Source organism: Electrona antarctica (assembly GCF_951216825.1).
Source record: "Electrona antarctica genome assembly, chromosome: 2".
In the NCBI taxonomy this organism is placed as follows: Eukaryota; Metazoa; Chordata; class Actinopteri; order Myctophiformes; family Myctophidae; genus Electrona; species Electrona antarctica.
Genome location: NC_136807.1, coordinates 10,092,110 through 10,111,503, shown reverse-complemented (window position 1 = coordinate 10,111,503; position 19,394 = coordinate 10,092,110). Strand labels below are relative to the sequence as shown.

Genomic DNA, 19,394 nt, shown 5'->3' with positions numbered 1-19,394 from the left:
GTTGGTTGGTGTATTGTCCAGTTGTTTTGTTGGTGTATTGTCCAGTTGTATTGGTTGGTTGGTTGGTCTATTGTCCTGTTTGTCCAATAATAGTTAATTTAAATACATTTCTGTTAAGTTTATTTTATTTGCATAGTAGTTCTATTATAGTTATTATCATCATAGTCCTATTATGTGCTACTGAATCAACCAGATGGCAAAGCATAGATATGCAATGTGAGGGGCAGAATAGAAATGTCTAATTGAGGAATAGAAATGTTATTATTTTTGTTTTCGTATACACATTATTCACGCGCACGACACAACCCCGCATGTGTCCCACACAAACACACTCTTTGTCCCACATCTGGTTAGTTGGGATCTGGTCACCCTAGCAGCTGCATGGCATATCTTTGGGTCAAGCTCTGCTCTGCTCTGTCTGTCTGTCCTGTCTGTCATGAATGCAACGTATCTCTGTCAAATACGCATCTAGAGTTAAGAATACAGTCTAACTATTTCATTGCAGGTGTTAAATAATGTTCTGTACATTTTATATGGTACATTCATTCTTATTGGTAATACATGTTTCATCTGTTGCTAATTCTCATGGAAACCTTGCATGACACTTAGAATAGTCCTTGCTCACTGATTGGCCAGTAAGTAAGGACACTTCGTTAAGTCCCACCCTCATGAGAGGGAGGGAGTTTTCAACTTTCATTAGTATAAAGAGAACACGCTTTCGTTTCTATGGTGTGCTCACATGTGTATTTGCTGATTTGAGTGTGCTTATGCAGTGTGACTCCATCGTGGGCCATTTGTTCCCACGACTGCCTTGTAACTGAGTGTATTTTGGTCATTAAAACTTGATACAAAACAATAGACTGGAGAACTGTTTCGCCGAGACTTCTGTTTCCCGTCTTCTCCTCACTGCCGATTGCACAGTACAGACGCTGTTTTCAGATACATCACAGGCATTGAGCTGTTGACAGAGATGCTAGGAGGAGCACTAGGATCAGGTCCAGGAAGGTTGAACAGGGATGTCTGAAGGTCAGGATGAGAGCAGCTGTGCCTCCACAATAATTGAGGCTACCCTCTAAACTTGATTGCATCTCAATGACAACTAAGTTCCCATGAACTTCTCCTCAGTGCAATGTCTAATGCCAGTCTAACATTTATATTAGTGGTGTTAAAATGCCATTGAAAGCCATGTATTCAATCAAACAATTTTGTAATGTTTGAAACATCAAAACACTAAGCCCACGGCCACGATTGTAGAGCATGTTAATAATGTTAAACACTATCATAATTAAAATGTTGTGTTCCAGTCTCCAGTCATTGTTTCTGGAGATCTGTAAAAAAGCTTACTGTGTGCTTGTACATTTTACTTTGAAATGTTTTATAGTTTAAATATTTAACTTTGGAACCTCTCTATTACTTCATACTTTCACATAGACAGAAACTCATATACTTTAGTGGTGGAAATGCACACTTGAAATATTTAAGAGAGGAAAAAGGACGATGTACAAAGTGACATACACGATGTACAACCCGACAGATGTCCCCCCCCCCCCCCAACACGTTAGGTTACAGGGGGCTCACGTACATTGATAAAGTATGAGCATTGATTAATTCCAAAATGTTCATTTTTCAGGAAATGTAAAAACCTCCAGCTCAAGTGGAGTTAAGTTTTTGTTGAAGTGCTTTTTAACTCTGACCTTTCATTGGTTCAATATTATTTTAACCAACACACAGAGGTAAAGTCAAGGGTGTTCAATAGCACTGATTTATGGAAGAAAACAAAAATTAGTTAGGTGCTTTCTTCCGGACAGCAACTAATTGTAAAATACAATGTATAATACATTCTTACTTTATTTGTTTTGACCAGTTAAAAACATACAATTCCAGTTACAAAAGAAAAATCTAAAAAAAGAATACATCTATGGGATTATTTAGAAACCACCCCCCAAAAAAGGGGAAATACAACAAAGTCACCAACATTTCCATAATGCCAACAACTAAACCTATGTAAACTCAACTATTGTAGCATACAGCGTCAGCTTGCATAGGCTACATTATCAACAAGACCCTGAACGCTCCATTGTGCGTTTACAGCATTGTGCGTTCTTCTCTGTAAAGTTAATCCATTATCTGGCATGGGCTGCGTCTGACTGAGTGGTCCAGGCACCTAGGCTGGTAATCCAGCCTGACAGCATGTCGTGGGTTTGAGTCCCGAGCCCGACGACCTTTGCTTCCCCCCCATCTCTCCCCCTTTCCTGTCAAGCTACTGTAACCTATCAATGAAGGCAAAAAAGACCCCAAAAAATATATCTTTAAAAAAAGTTATCCATAATCTATTCAGGAGACCGTAGGATTTGTGTACCATTTTGCCTCTAGTGGCTCCACTTGGGATGGCGTCTTTAATAATTGAGGCTAAGTGTGGGCCGGGCCAGGAACAGAGCCCTTTGAGATAGGCATTAGGCACTGTGCATAAGTGAAGAGTTCAGCGTATCTAACCTGCCTGGGCTGGAACTATAATTCCATAACTGTACCACACTACCTATGGTTTCAATATCACATGACACTGATCATCCCCTGTATCGCTTTTTCAACCTCATGCCATTAGGACAAAGATAAAGAACCTTGCCATGGAAAAAGGTCAGTTTTAGTAGGAGTTCTGTCCCCTCAGTGGACAAAGGACTATACAGCAGCATTAAACAAACTGCCCCGCCGATAGGATGGTTCTGTATACAGTGGGGACCTCATGTTTGGGACAGTAAAGATTATTATTACCTGTACCAATACTGTCATCTGTGTATTTTGTATGCATTTATAGTTTTGCGATGTGTATGTCTTGTTAGTAAATGTGTTTGGGGTAAAAAATAAAATAAGGGTTCAGCGAATCTGTGTCATTTCCTCCAGGAAGGGTGTCTTCATGCAGCCGGTGCAGAGCTGGTCCATCCACAGCGGGGCTTCGTGCTGCAGAGGTGTGCGCCGCGGGTAGAAGGTGTAGGGGAAGTCGTAGTTCATCAGGCAGCTGATGGATTCCATGTAGATGTCAGAGTAGCGACACAAACGAAGTGAAAAGTAGGTGGGATTGTGGCACGTTCGGAAGATGCTGCCAAATTGAGGGTTGAACAGGTTTTTGGTCACAGCTCTGTCAACCGAAGAAAAAAAAACAAATCAGGAGGTAAATTCCCCTCTTCGAGTCATAATCAAATTCAGAAATCACTTTATTTCGAACTTTTTGTTCAATAAATGGAGTGCCTTTATTGTCAGTTCACACTGAAATGTGTCTAGCGACCCAGCAGCCATGTATGTAGAACACATGAAAGACATGAAGACAAGAGCAATGTCTACCTCTTAGTTTACCCCTGCCTGGCTAAACTCCTGATTGGTGGACAAAGGACTATACAGCAGTATTTGTCTTTCCTTTTGGCTGTTATCTGGGCCAGTTGCAGGAAAATACAGGCCTACACTCCATGCGATGTAAAGTGTTGATCTGCAATACTTTGATTATCCACCAACTGTCCCCACTTCCTTGGTCAGTTGCTGCACTTCACATGGTCCAGTTAAAGCTGCTATAAGCAATAATATGACACATTTTTTATGCTTTTCTAAGTTTTCTTTTCAGACAGCCAGCAATGGGTAGAACGCTCCCACCAAAAAATGAGTCTCTGTGACACATCTAGGGGCCGCAATCTGCGTTCAAAGATGTTCCTAGAAGCTTTGTCGCAAATCGACCAATGACAAAGCTTCTAGGAAAATCTTTGAATGCAGATTGCGGCCCTTTAGATGTGTCACAGCTTTAAGGTACATTTTCATGTTCTGTACATTTTGTTTATTGCGAGCAAGTGTTTTCCTGGAATATACTTTTGGGAAGGCAAGTGATTTACTAGCTGTGCAAGGTCAACATACCTTTTTTTTTCACTTACTCTCTTTACCCTAACATTAAAAAGGGACAACTACTATTTACAAATCAACACACATTTTAGGAAAATTCCTGTGTGTAATTTGGACATTTGCTGACGTTTCTATAATTCCCATGAAGCATTTCGCAAGCAAGTAACGGACTGGAACGCCTTTATGTCAAGCTGATTCATAATTTTCCAAAAGATGACCATTTGCCCTAAACCCAGTTAACAATGACAAACTATCACAGCCACCGAGGGTACTAGTGGCATAAGAAAACTTGAAGTAAGGAGTTTTCACATTCACATATTTTTAACTGTGAGATCACTGGGCAGATTATTTAGGTTTTTTTCCGGCCACATAAATATTTTGTGTGTGTGTGTGTGTGTGTGTGTAAAGTCAAGTGTGAACTGTGTGAAGTCATGAATAAAATCCGCACATCCAGTCGAGTAAGAGTCTTTGTTTAATGATCATAGTGCTCCGCAGCAGCAGTCATACCAGACAGACAAACGCGTTTCGGTGCACAGGCCTTCGTCAGTGTCAAAATTGGGACACTCGACACACAAAGGCCCTCATTTATCAACCGTGCGTACGCCAAAATATGGGTGTACGCCGAAATTACCGCAATTTTCGGCATTTACCATTTGCGCCAAAGATTGAAAATTATCTTGTGCCAAGACAAAACTCACGTCTGGTCGGGAGCTGTCGTACGCTTTGTCCTCACCTGTTTTTTGTCGTAGAACAGCGGAGCAGCATTGTTTGACCAGCTGAGAGGCTGTCACAGGCATCGAAACATATGTATTCACTCCTAAAATGTTTATATAAAACTGTATAGGTATGTATATGGGCTAAATGTAAAAAAAAAAAAAAAAAGAAAGAAAGAAAAAGGAAAGGAATACATCAACGATGTGTCTTTGTGTCATATGAAATTAGTAGGAGATTTCCAACTTTACAAGCAAGCAATTAAAATCGCGCATTTAAAAACAATGTTGCACGTTAGATGCGTAAGCCATTTAAACAGTGTTTTGCATGATGAGCGCATACATGCGAGGATTTGGCCTGTCTGTTCTGAAATATTTCCATGACGGGACGTTGGAGAGTAGGCTATAGTGCAGTGCTGCAGCGCGGAGAGTCCCAACATGGGTAGCCTACTGTAGCCTAATCTACAGCAGGCCGATGTCTTTCTGGAGTTACAGTATGTGCAATCTCCTCCTCGTTTAATAAACCCGACGCGTCGCTCGAATGCCAAATGTGCCGTGCCAGCGCAAGTGGGAACGCATCGGAGATAGTAGGCTATAGGCTAAGCCAGCCTGCAGCCTACCACCACCACCACCACTGTCCAGTGTCACATAAGGCTACGGTTTTGGCTGAAATATTCATATAATTGACAGTTGACAGCGAGGCAATTTAAATAGACTGAACGTGCAAACTGCATGGTCAATTGGTCACGGTGTCACGGACGGACCACAGTGATAGAGAGACAGACAGGACAGGAGATGCACCTTGCAAAACAGCAGCGTGTGTGCGCGCATATTTGTTATATAATTTATGGTTCACAGGTTCAGGTTTTCGTTCACTAATATATCTTGTTGTATATTAAATGAATAAAGACTTTAATAATTGAATATAGGCCTACAACTAACAACACATGACAGTTGCTTGCAAATTGCGATATGTGCGTGCGTGCGTGCAGGGGGGTGAGGCGGGCTGCGGGCAGCAAGGGAAGCGAAGCGAGAGGAGAAACAGACAGGGTAGTCCTACAGCTTTATTTAATTCATGCAGGTTTATTTATTTAAGATACAACAAGTTGCGTGTGCGTGCGTGCGTCTGTGTGTGTGTATGGGAGGGGGGCAGGGGCAGCAAGACACTTTTTTTCTTCCTGTAACCATGGTTTCCAGGTCGTATTGCAGTTGTTCATGTCGCAAAAACGAGGGCGAGGCTTGATTTCATAGGGCGTGCCAGATTGATTTCAGCCGTCACATTTATCACTGCTAGGAATGAAATTAGGAAGAAACAGCTGTCTGCGATCACTTTGTAAATGCCGACCCGACGTGGGTGTACTACGAATCCTACACTCGAATTTGGGGCAGATTTTACACTCGATTGATAAATGAGGGCCTATAGACTCTTACTCGACTGGATGTGCGGATTTTATTCATTTTCTATATGTTAATTTTAAATCTGCACCCAGCACACGCCTGAAACTATATGAAACTGTCTGAGTAGAGCGGGCCTTTTCCCTTGAAGTGAACTGTGTGAAGTCACCATAATTGTGACTGGAGTCCAAATCATGATGCTCAAAGTCCACAACTCTGCCCTACGGTATGAACTTACCGAAGCTCTTCTCTTTCTTTCAACCATTCCGACAGAACTTTCTGTGCTTCTGGATCATGGTGAATCTGCACAAGAAAGAAAAAGAGTACATTAAGAAATAAATTAAATCTATTTGCCACGTTAAATTACATAAACATTTGGCAAGAGTGAAGGGTCACACTCAAGAGTGACAAGATAAGTCTGTTATTATTTCTCCATATGCCTTATGAATGAACAAACACTTTGTCTATCCAGCCTTCGTTATGACACACAAATTAAATGTATATTTCTTAGAGAACGCCATCTGTGTCACCTTAACTTTTAACCAATATTTTAAACTTTAGCTGTTAAAAAATAGCAGATCTACAAGTTTTAGCTGTTGAAAGATAGCTCATAGAGCTTGTACATCTGCTATTTTTTAAAAACTGTGAAAATGTGTGCAAATGTATTCTTTCACAGCGAACGTTTTTAACTCATCTTTGCTTCTGTGGGGGTCCCTGGAACAACATATTTCCAGATGGGGGTTGCCGGCCACATACATATAATTCTGGGGGTCCTTGACATGAAAAGGTTTGAGAGCCATTGATATAGAAACATAAGTATATATTGAAATGTGTGGATGTACCTGCATGCGTTCCAATAGTCCCGTAAGGGCCTGAAGCCAGGTCAGACTGAATGCATACTGTTGTGTGTTCACAGCCCTCGTCTCCTCCACCAGCTCTGGTACAATGGCTGCAGTCCTCCACCCGTGACGAAGCATCAAGTCCTGCAAAACCACAGTCATGTAATGCAGTGGTACTTAAAGTGGGGTCCAAGGACCCCCAGGGGTCCTTGAGGGAGTTCCAGGGGGTCCCCAGCTAAATTATTGATAGTGGAACTAAATGGACCCTTATGGGTCTGTACTCAGAGTAGCAGTAGAGTGTACAAATGGAACCAAACGGAACCCAACAGGTCTGTTTGATTCCATTTGTACTATTGGAGTTAAATTAACATTGTTTTGACTATTTATACATTATAAATTGGGGTCTCAGAGATAGAAATGCCATTACATGAGGGTCCGTAGCCTAATGCATGTCAAACTGTGGGTAATTGAAATAAAAAATGGTTGAGAAAAAGTTAGAAAATCTTCTCTCATGGAGGTCCCTGGCATATCTTTTCAAATGGGGGTCCACAGGCTAATAAGTGTCAATTTGGGGGTCCTCGACATGAAAAAGTTTGAGAAGCACTGGTGTAATGAAACCAGCAAACATGTACCAGGTTAGAATGGGGGAATTGCTATTAACCACATACAAAAGGTAGTGACACGGAGACTACACTATCACTGCTATCTCAAATTCTCAATACTGATCATTCTTAAATATGTATAAATACATAAACTAGAAAAGTGCACTACACGGAGCGCATATCTCCGCCAGCCTTTTGAAACAAGCTTGTAAATGAATTGTGTGTCTATAGCAGGGCATTCTCTTTTAGTAGGCTACAGAGGAGGACATCCCCTGGCATGTGTAGCTGTAATGCACCTTCACTTATGACGCTTTTGTGAATCTCATACTAATATTCATGGACAATGAATTTAAAACATCATCTTTGGTCCCGCCCACAGTTGGTGGAGATAATGAAATAATAGTCAGTAATGAACATCTAAACAGAATGAAGACCGAGAATGTGTTTAATTACATGAATTACTTTTCTTGATAATAGTGAATGATTATGGTGAGTGCAGCCATCCAGTGTAATAGGATATAAACCTAAAACGGTTAGTCCCAATACTTGATTCTGAATGGCTGGTTTCTGTTTAGTAGATGTGCTAAAAATAGACTATAATCTACTCCTCAGATCAGTTTATATAAATCACAGGTGCGTGATTTGTTTCCATAGCGACCAAACATATGCAGAGCACACACTGACACCAAATGGACAAAACGTTGACTCACTGCCAGGTCACTGTACAGATGATCCCCAAAATAGAGCACCCTGGACCCTCGCCATCCTGTTAGTCTGAGGAAGTCAAAAAGGTTCCCCTACAAAAAAGTAAAACCACATTTCAAAACACTTATAAACCGTATAGTTAGTATAATACCTGACGAAGGCCACAGAGGCTGAAATGTTGTGTTTTATGATTTTATCTGACCGCTCTGGTAATGAATTATTTTGGGAGCATTTAAGACGGTGTGCAGACCTTCTCCTTTTGTTCACAGACTTAAGTTGACCTCATTTGATCGAGCACCCGTTGAAATGTTTGGATGTGCGGACACCTCTTGACCGCTATAGTTTCAAATTTAACACATCTAGAGATAGATTTCTGTGCATTGCTTTTACAGGGATAAGACAATGCAATACAACCACATGCATAGCCATGAATGAACATAGTCACTGATATAGGTAGAGCAGTGGTTCAATCTCAACCTTGTCACAGGGAAATATTTGGCTTTCCAAATACCACAATTAGTTTTTACCCAAGGTAAAGTACAATAGCATCATGGTGAAGTTATATTTCCATTTATAGTTGCGAACGCAGTGAGCATTTACTATGAGACCCAGCAGATCATGTCTGTCTGTGTGTGTGTCACGCTGTAACACCACCCGCCCACCACCAGAGGGCGCAGCTGTATCACACACAAAAACACACACACACATGCACGCACACACACACACACACACACACACACACACCTTAACTTAACAAAAAACTTAAAAAGAAAAACTTAACTTCAAAAAAAAACTTCAAAAAAAAAACTTTAAAAAAAAAATCTTAAAAAAACTAAAAAAAAGAGAACTAAAAAAAAACCTTAAAAAAGTACATAATTTATTCTAATTGTTGTTATTGCAATTTACGAGCTGCGTTCGCTTCCCGCGTTCGCGCGTCTTACTTGTAGTATTATTAATCCATTATAGGAGATTCTCTTTTGCACCACTACTTCCATTAGTGTACTCATGTACCACGTAGTGTGGCAAGTACAGTACCATAGTTTGATAACCAGTTGAGTCCCCCCACCAACCGGTCTAAAATGTCCAGTCAGTGGTTTTAATTAATCTACTTAGATCCTTATAATAACTCACACACTCATTCCAAAAGGGAATCAGAGTGAAAGAAAAACTCCACCCTGGTCTGTAGTGTAAGCACAACCAATAGGAAACATTACTGTCCTTCCATACAATCTTTCATAGACACTAATGCAATCACCTGCTTGTAAATCTGACCCTTATCCAAGCTCTTGATCTTGTCCCATTGGAGGTCACCATTGGAATCCAAGCGTCTAAAAGGTCTGAGACAAAAATGACAATGCTTGTAACATGATGACCCTCAAACAAGTGGTCTCATCACGAGAATAATGATAAAATACAAGTTGTTTAATCCCAACTACTTTCCAACACCTCTTCACACAATGCTTTCTGTAACATGAAAGTCGGTTGCATAGATTAAAAATACAATCAACTGACAGGTTACAACTTATTCAGAATGCAGTAGCCAGTTTTAAATAAAACTGAGATCAGCATATCACTCCAGTTTTAGATTCTCTTCACTGGCTCCTGGTTGTTTTTAGGATTGATTTAAAAAAAAGAAATTGTATTGCTTTACAAAGCTCTCAATGGTCTTGCACCTTCCTACCTCCATGACCGCCTGCCTAAATATGTCCCAAACCGCCTAAAATAAAATGGCATCTGAAAAATACGGAGAAGCAGCTTTCTGCTTCTACGGACCAACGGCCTGGAATAAACTCCCACGGGACTACCGGGGTTCTCAACCTGGGGGTCACAACCCCTTGGGGGTCGCCAAATTATTTTGGGGGGGTCCCCAGAATATTTTCGCAAAACAAAAACAGAAAAATGCAACTGGATGGCTGGAAAATGGAAATTAAGAGTTTACATAGTACACATAGTACCTGCATTTTCTAAAAAACATGTTATGATGGTCATGGAACTTACTTGTAGCAGTCGTTGAAAAAATGGGGTTTGTCAGCTTGGACAATAATCACGTCAAAGAAGTCTCTCCACTCTTTACCTACCATGTACGTCATCCCTTTGTCTCTATAAGAGGAGCAAGACATCATGAAGCATTATTTTTTCATTGCATTGGAAGGCTGCCATCTATTGTCCATCTGCTACACTCAAGTTACAATTAACAGTTTTACTTTTTGGTAGAGATGTCCCGATACTGTATCGGTATCGGGAAAAGTATCGGATCGGCCCTTATTTGTCATATCGGGTCATATCGGTATCGGTGAATATGCCAGTCTAACCACAGATCCGACACAGGGGTAAGGGGTTGACACTATGGCAGGTAAATAAAATGTTGGGACATGTGGAGTTTGCTTTGGAGTTACCCAAACTGCAAGTGCACATTTGAGTGATGAGTCTGCTATAAACACAACACGAGATATAGCTATAAACACAACATGAGATCACGACACTGGTATCTGTATTCGGTATCGGTATCAGCTAACACAGAAATTGAGGTATCGGGATCTGATCGGGACATCCCTACTTTTTGGGTTACTTGAGCATTCCATCATTGTTTACCAACAGAGAATACTTTCTTTGACTTGTTGAACCGAGCTGAAGGAAACTTAGATAAGCACAATACAACATTTGCAGCAGTTTTAGTTCGTATGCCATCGATTTAATAAAAAGCTGATTTTTTGCTGAATCAATGAAAGAGGGTCACTCACACAAAGCTAAAGGGGCTGTTGGTGATTAGGAAGAGCTTCTTCCCACTACTGGCCAAGCGGTCCAGCACTGCATGCGTCTTATCTCCATGAGTTATATATTTCTCTGTAAAAGCCAGAAGAGAACAGAAAAGCATCACAAGCCATGAATCACTTCCTGGTAAAGAAATAAATACAACATCTCATATTTCATTTGAAATATTTTTTCTGATCTTTTAAAGGATTAAAATGCCTTTTTCCATTATATTTCCTAAAGAGATAGTTAATCAAAAAAATGTCAGCATGAGCTTATTCTTACCCAAATCCTGCATAATCCACTTGTACATGAAGCCTTGGATATGTACCATCCCAATCGCGTCCTGTGAGCAATAGAATATAACATTGTTAATTTGATAAATTCAATAATGGGTGCTTCCAACTTTATACTGTATATCGCAAAATATTCACACTCTTGTTAAGTGAGTGTGTGATTTCTGGTCTAGAGGGGCGGGTGCCGGCGATTACAAGGCAGTGGATCCTATTGGTTGGGGAGGGGGCGGGCGGGGTTCAGATCGGTGGATCTGAGCCACGCCCACCTCCTCCCCGCCCCTACCCGGTAGAAAACAGTGGAGAACACAGACTTGACCAAATTTGGAGCGACGCGCCTCTGCACTGTTATTGGTTAGCGAAATACAAGTTGACTCCCACGTCCTATGCCAGATATTCCAATGCGTTTCCACAGGCTTTATTTTTGAGCAGAATGAGAACGAAAATAAATGCCTGGGTACCGAGGCCAACAATAATGACATGCCCCAAAATAGAGCCTTTATTGTGAAAAGTGGTTTAACGGGCCAATAATCGTATTGAATTAACGGCTCCCACTTTGAAACCCTCTGCAGTAAAAGGCCTTTCACAAATAGTAGGAAACAAAATGTCAAGCACTGCAATTAAGGCCCAGCAGAGTAATGTTTGAGTTGTTTTGTGTTCTTGATTAAGAGCTAATGTGCAAGCCTTGGCAAGCATGAACAGCCACGGCCCATTACTTCCTTTCAGTTTGCCAGTTCCTGTCAAAGGGGTAACAAGAGACCACAGAGGGAAAGAGTCAGACGCTGAAAGAAGAAAAAACTCAGTTGGCAGCACATTAGCCTGTCTTACAAGTCTATAACTAAAAAACATTGCATGGATGCACCTGGGACGTATCCTCAGTGATGTATCCTGAGGTCAACGGGGTTTCGGGTCTCCCAACATCATACCCCTCACTCAGGCGACCCAGCCGGGAGTGATCAAGTCCCGACTTACGTCCCAGTAGCTACCCTCAATCACAGCACACAATCCGTTGGAACTACTCCAGAACAACTCTGCCAGGGCTGGGAGGTACACTTCTGGCGCATGGAGGGACTAGTCTCTGTGGGTTGTCTCCTGTCCGGGCCCCTCCTACGTCTCACCAGGTCCACTCCTGCTCTCACCAGGAGTAGAGCGAGGACCTGTGCGTTGCACCAGAGTCCCAGCACCAGACAGTTCATTCAGGAGTGGTGGGCAATGGTTCTGCAGGGTCATGGTGCTGCGGTTCCGCTTGCTGCTTGCATGGCCCTCCCAAAGGCCTCACGGAGGACACAGGCTGGGGCGCTAACCCATACTGTTCACCCGGGTGCCGTCTACATTCCGGCTGTCACCCGTCTCTCCGGTGGTCACCAGACTATACCTGGTTGTTACATAGTCTATTCCTATGAGTCACTATAAATAGAAGAACTATAACTTGTAAGAAAATAATCTCTTGGTTCCCAACTTTTTGTATGGAATAAAATCATATTCCCCCATGATTATGCTGGCATAATCACTGTCACAGCTAAATAGGATTAACAGTCTGTCTGATGGTAAATAAGACTTACTGAAACATCTTTGTAGAGATGGACAGGGTCATAGTCAATGTTGTGGGATATGAAGTATTCGTTGGCAGTTGCAAGTAGAGTCATCTCCGGAAGTGCGAACACATCCATGTACTGCTTAATCATGGGTCCCTATGGTAGAAACAAAGCGTCACGAATGGGATTGAAGGGATTTTAAAAATGGTAAGTAATCACAATCGTAGGAAGAATCCAGGTGCTCCCTGATGATTAATCTACCGGACAACTCTCCCACCGGCTCAAACACCCTATTTTCCCCCAAAGTTCATGTTTTAGGTTGTTATTAGAGAAAGTCAAAGATCAGTAAAAGATTGCTGCTTTCTTCTTTTAACGATTTTAGCCCTTTTTGACAGGGGGTGGGGGCATTCGAACAAGTGGCTAAATAAGTAAATATGTGTTTTTGTTTTACAAAAGGCGATTTCTTTATTTTATTTACTATGGTCCTACTAGACCCCAGGAAATTAAATTACATCTCACACACACACACACACACACACACACACACACACACACACACACACACACACACACACACACACACACACACACACACACACACACACACACACACACACACACACACACACACACACACACACACACACACACACACACACACACACACACACACACACACACACACACACACACACACACAACTAGTCTGATGATAGCCAATATGTTAACCATAGCTACCCTAGTGTCCCTCTTCTGGGCATGTCTTAACAGTAGATCCATTGTAACACGCATAGGAAATGATGAGTCATGCAATCACCGCTTTCATTGTACCAGAATCAGTTAGACAAATATAAAGGGCTTGGGCAATGTCTATTTGTCATAGTTTGGTATATCCTTATTTAGACAACTATACAGGGCTTGGCAATGTCCATTTGTCATAGTTTGGTATATCCTTATTTAGAATGACAGAAGACTCTACACTACAATAGACTTGTTTAGTTCTGACTGTGGTGCAGTGCATACTGTGCACCAAATTGAATGTCCAACACGGTCGGATGCCAAAACCTTTTAGTGATGAGAACAATAATTCCCAGGCCATCACTTTCTGCGCCTCTGTTGTTTGTGTTCAACCTCCTCCAGAGCACATATTGTGGGAGTTGAGGAGGGGAGGGAATAAAGAACATTGTTTAGAAAGTCTATATAGTCATTCAAACACATTTGTAATAACTTTAGTTTGATAACATTTTGCAATCTGGATTCATAATCAATTCTCTAACGACTTTCACTTTTCAGAAACTGCTGACTACATCTATATAAAATATACATGATCACTGATCAATACAATCTAGGTTACACTCAAAGGTGATGGGGACAGTCAACTGTCGCATGTTTTCCTTGTCTCGTCACGAAAGTTAATAGAGCATAACCCATCTCTACAGCCATCAGGATCAAAGAGGAACAATAAAACCAGAGGCCAATACATTTGAGCAGCAACAAAGGGATTAAATTATTTAGGAAAAAATTATTAACAATAATTAGGACTGCAATATTAACAAAAATAATCAACTACAATGCTATATACATCACAATACTACTGCATAACTTCAGTAGCATAACTAGCAATCCCTAATATTATATATATATATCCCATGAACATGTACGCATTCACCTCACCCATTTCTATTGATTTCTGCATCTAGTTTTGAGTGACATTTGACAGCACAGACAAAATGCTTCTGAATGAGAGGAAGTGGTACCTTGCCATAGAAGCCGCTGGCTTGGTTCAAGGGCACATGTTGCGTTCCGCCGTAGAGTTGTAGCACTTCCTCATCAGGGACAGGTTTCAGTCCTCTGGGAAAATAGCATATTGGGGAAATGAGTATTCCTCTTGAATATGTATCCATCCATCTAGTCACTAGTCTGAATCATGGTCTGAATGCACAAGATACTAGCGCATTAAAATATGTTACATGTTACACCAGTGCATAAATACTTAAGATTATCCAAATAAACGATCACACACACCTGTATACAGTGCCCAGTTGGATATAATGGAATGCATCTATTTTCAGCAACAAACCCTACAAGACAGAATCCAATAATATCGTCATTGTTTATTTCAAAATAATTATAATAGTTTTCCATTAGAGTCGCTCTTATCATACATCGCATTCCGTGCTCAGCCGTGCTTGTCTCGTCAGGAAGTTAATAGAGCACAACCCATCTCTACAGCCATCAGGATCAAAGAGGAACAATAAAACCAGATTATTTTTCCATTAGCTCATTTAGACCTTGTGTAACATATACCGTTGTTTTACCTTTCATGCCGGGAGCTACTTCTGTGTCTCATACACCTGTGTCTCATAAAGCAACATACTTTATCCCACGATTTTGTAACCCATTTTTTCGCCCAGTGTCTAATGTAATCTAATGTAATCCTGGGCGCTACACTTCCTACACTGACCTCATGCTTCCTTCTATGCATGAGTAGTCCAAGCTGCTTCTTTTCACCTGACAGGGGAGCGTTTCACCGGCCGGGCGTAGCGCGTGGAAGGAACACGTTATTCCGACCAGTTCCTTTCCCCTCCATCAGGCGCCCCGGCTGGCCAGGGGGAGGTAGTTTAGAGACCAGGATTACTGCATGTTTTTTGTGAGGGTACCTACCCTAGGGGACACGGGGAGAACATGCAAACTCCACACAGAAAGGCCCTTTCGCCAACCCCGCCTCGGGTATGGGCACTGATGACGCGGAGGAGAGGACACGCCCCCAGCACCCACAGCGTCCCCAGCGGGAATCGAACCCAGGACCTTCTAGCTGTGAGGCGACAGCACTACCGACTGTGCCACCGTGTCCGCAACATACATGTTCACACAAACATTACAAAGCTGGGCATAGGAGGGGCTAGTGCCCCTCAAAAAATGTGTGCAACATACATTTTTTATGCCCAGCTTTGTAATGTTTGTGTGAACACAAACATGATGATTTGATCGTCTGATCACCCCATAGCGATGATTTGATTGGCTGAGCAAAGTACATAGAGGATAAAAAGTGAGGGCAGAAAAGTGCCAAAAGTAATTGGCCGGAATTACATTTGTGATGATTTGACTGGCTGAGCACGGAATGCGATGTATGATGATAAAAGAGAAAACCTTAGGTTAGGTTTTAGAAGGCGTTTTATGGAGTGTTTTAAAATGTGTGGCACCAACTTAGCACATTATATCCTCAGGTAGGGCAAACCCCATTAGGGGGAATACGTTAGTCCGACACCCAACCCAAATAGTCCGACACCCCAACAGTCTGACGACCCATAAATGGCTGTGACACAAAAGGGGGCATCGATGTGAAGGAGTCAAAATGTATTACTTGCCTTTTCAATGTCATAATGAAGGCCACGTGTAGCAAAGTTTGGGATGTAGTCATAGTTGCTGATTCCTTCCGGATACTGTTTGAATACATGTGGTTCACATTAAAGATGGTACCAAAAAAGATCACATCATCTTAAAAAGGATCTAATTAACATATTATGTATCCCATTTTTGTAGTAAAGTTGTTTGCAAACCTTGTAGTGTTGAATAAGGAATTCTCGAGCTTTGTTGTAGATCATTACATCCAGTGAGTCTGAATACAGGGCCAGTGTGTAATCATAATCGAAACCATAAATGTCCACTTTCCCCAAGTCCACCTCGTTGTTGGCAAAGATGGTAGCAGGATTGAGCACTTTGCACACGCCTGGTGGAAGGATATCTATGGGGATCGGTAGGTGCAGTGAGTTAAAAAAAACAAAAAGCCAAAAACATCAAAATGACATTTTAGTTGATGCTGCAATACAACCAGATGAACCTTTGCGTTGTCAACGGTATAGCAAAACAGTTAATTTCATCATTTGGTATGTGATACACATATTGAATTTATACCCCCTTAATGTTTGAGTGAAGCACAGGATTTAGCTGTTTTTTAATATTTTATAGCAAAAGGCTGATGCACACCTCAAAAGGCTGGTGGCAGGTGCGTAGGGCAATAGAGCATATAATGAAAAGGGTATCTTTGAAGGACAAAGAAGGTTGTCCCGCACAGTCAGACACTTGCCAAAAAATGAATGGCCTTGTCTGTCCTGATGAAGGTCTAAGCGACCGAAACGTTGACCAAATAAAGAGCAAATTTTTTTGGCAAGTGTCTGACAGTGTGCTCTGACAGTGTGTGGGACTTCCAGTCTTCCATATAATAATAACCATAACAGCACAACTAATTAACATGAGATTCTCTAAATAAATGTATGGTATTTTGCCCTAATATGTAAAGAGGAAGATTACTGAGCTAGTTGATTTAGTTAAGTTGTAGGATTAGTGATTTAGTTAAGTTGTAGGCTATAAACAAAAAGAATCCCTCAGGAGCTCCAAGGGGTTGCATCTTGCATGACACCCCCAATTTGATGCGTTGTGAGCTTGTAGATCAGCCATTTTCGGCACAGATATTTGGTGAAGAAAATAATGCAACTACTACTTGTAGTAAAAGTTAAGAGTTAGTTAGATTGATTCATTTTCTGGTCTACAAGATTCGCTGCTACACCACCAATATACGAAATGTACCCATTCTGCATACTGTGAAATGTAGGAGCTGTGGAGCTTCAGAGTGTCTATTTACTATTAACTGTTTGGCACCCACACCACGTGCATTGAGCCTTGCTCTTGTGATGAGTTTTGTGGTATTCTTAGAATAAAAAAAAGAAAACGAAATTAATACCATTCTCATTTCGCCCTGATGAAGACATGGTCGAAACACAGCTGGCAGTTTACTTAGTTGCCTTTTAATTCAATAAAGGCTATTCCTCCTTTTACCTTTGAGTGCCCGAATAGTTTTTTCTAACACCAAAAAGTTACCTTTAAGTATTTTAAATAAAGAAATAAAGTAAACAGAAACAAGCAAACACCTACCGTGCACAAGTCGTTTCACTTCATTGTACTTTGCCCATAACATAGTTTTTGTGTCAAACTTGGGTGCAGCTGCGTAAGAGATGTTTGCACGCCCATGTCTGGGTGTTAGCAGGGGAGGTTTAACGCTGGATGATGAGGGACTTTGTTTACGGTCTTTTGTTCCATGATGCTTTTGTCCATGTTGTTCCAGTGCTGTTCCCGTGGACTCATGAGCTCCTCTTGACGCCACGCTCATACCGAGGGCCCGGGTACTGTTGTGCCATATCTGGCCAAGTGTCCCAAATGTCCTGCTGCACGACATGATGTTCCCAAAAAAAAAACAAGCAGGTGTGTTTGAACCATAGACTGTAGAAAATAGGTTTGAACACAGCCCGCTGCAGCAGTGTTGCAGAGCCTCTCCCTGCCACGTACAATATGTTATGCCACACAGTTGCCAAGTTGCTGCCAAGTACCAACTGAACTTTGCCAAGCCGAAAGCCGTGCGCGCACCGTGCTAGAAGCAGACGTGGGCGGAGGCCACAGCAGCTGATCCTAGAGGTTGTTTAACGGCCAATGATATTGTGCGATACAGTCAAATAACAGAGTGCATTTTAATTGGTTACAGAATGTGTTTGCGTGCCACTACTATTTCATTTGACCAATAAGGAAGGATGCTCGAGCGTGCGCTTAGCGCTACGTGCGCTTGTCTACGTGCGCCCGTAATGACTCCTGCCAATGTTATTGCACGCAATGCACGAATAGTGTCCAGCTTTCAGGGTGAATATTTCGAATACGAGACATCTCACCCCGGTGAGTTGTCTTCACTTTTTTGACATGTCGGGGTGAGTTGTCCGGACAGCTCACCCCGGACAGCTCACCCCGGAAAGTGAAGACAGCTCACCCCGGAAAGTGAAGACATCTCACCCCGGTGAGATGTCTTTACTTTCCGGGGTGAGCTGTCTTGTTACCAATATTTCACCATAAAATAGCCAGAGTAACGGAGGGACAGGATAGGGCACTTCAGGGCAACACAACATTTCATAATGTTTCTCAGCAGTGTCAGTGAGGGAGAAAATGTACTCGATTAAAATAATTTGCCACGCATTTCTACAAAGTAGGATACTTTTGCAAGTTTGCAGTTCTGTGTTCCCAAATTAAAAGTTTATAAAGTTTGACTACCATACTTTGGCTTCAGTGAAGGAAAAAAATAAGTTTTGAATCATGCATCAATTGCTTCAATTGCCTCTTTAAAAGCTTAAAACTTGGAGAGGGGGGGGGGGGGGGGGGGTTATATATATATATAGATGTGTACATGTATGAATACAAAAAGCCAGTGAAACCCAGATTGTGGTATGGGATTAAATTTAAATTATTTCTTCTGTGAATAAATCTTAAACAAGTAATAACAAAACAAACTGTTCTGCAATGGCAACCTTTATGGAATTAACAAATAGATTTTTTTACAAAGGTCAGTTGATGGACATAAAGCACATTATCTGCAGATTCAGTACGATTCTCATGACAGTTCATTTGTTCTTCTATTCTAGACCACATAAGACAGTTGGAAGTCAAAGCAAGGCTCCAATGACAAAATAATACTGAGCCATGGACAGAGACTTTTTAAGCAGCATTTGATTTCAAGGCATGAGTATAAACTATACACAAGTAATGTCCACACAGATTCCAATTCAGCACAAAACGTGGCACATTCCAACAGCCCCAGTATAATCAGTGGTCGTACGACACCACTGGATTGGTCAGCAGAAGCTTTCAC

The 19,394-nt window shown here is 41.6% G+C and overlaps 1 protein-coding gene across 2 annotated transcripts; it reads right to left on the bottom strand.

The window, feature by feature from the left end:
* Nucleotides 1-1,830: 1,830 nt before the first annotated feature.
* nt5dc2 (5'-nucleotidase domain containing 2) lies at nt 1,831-18,196 on the bottom strand. Of its 2 annotated transcripts, XM_079528103.1 has the most exons (14): nt 17,642-18,196; nt 16,270-16,454; nt 16,078-16,152; nt 14,735-14,790; nt 14,467-14,560; nt 12,737-12,865; nt 11,167-11,227; nt 10,872-10,974; nt 10,129-10,230; nt 9,386-9,467; nt 8,136-8,222; nt 6,827-6,967; nt 6,223-6,287; nt 1,831-3,133 (listed from the first exon to the last, which is right to left on the bottom strand). In XM_079528103.1, exons 1-14 carry the CDS (start codon nt 17,940-17,942, stop codon nt 2,872-2,874), a joined length of 1,743 nt encoding a protein of 580 aa, XP_079384229.1. In that variant the 5' UTR covers nt 17,943-18,196; the 3' UTR covers nt 1,831-2,871. The 2 variants fall into 2 exon arrangements, with proteins under 2 accessions (XP_079384229.1, XP_079384230.1); XM_079528104.1 differs by lacking the exons at nt 14,735-14,790; nt 17,642-18,196 and having other exon boundaries at nt 16,270-16,411.
* Nucleotides 18,197-19,394: the final 1,198 nt, after the last annotated feature.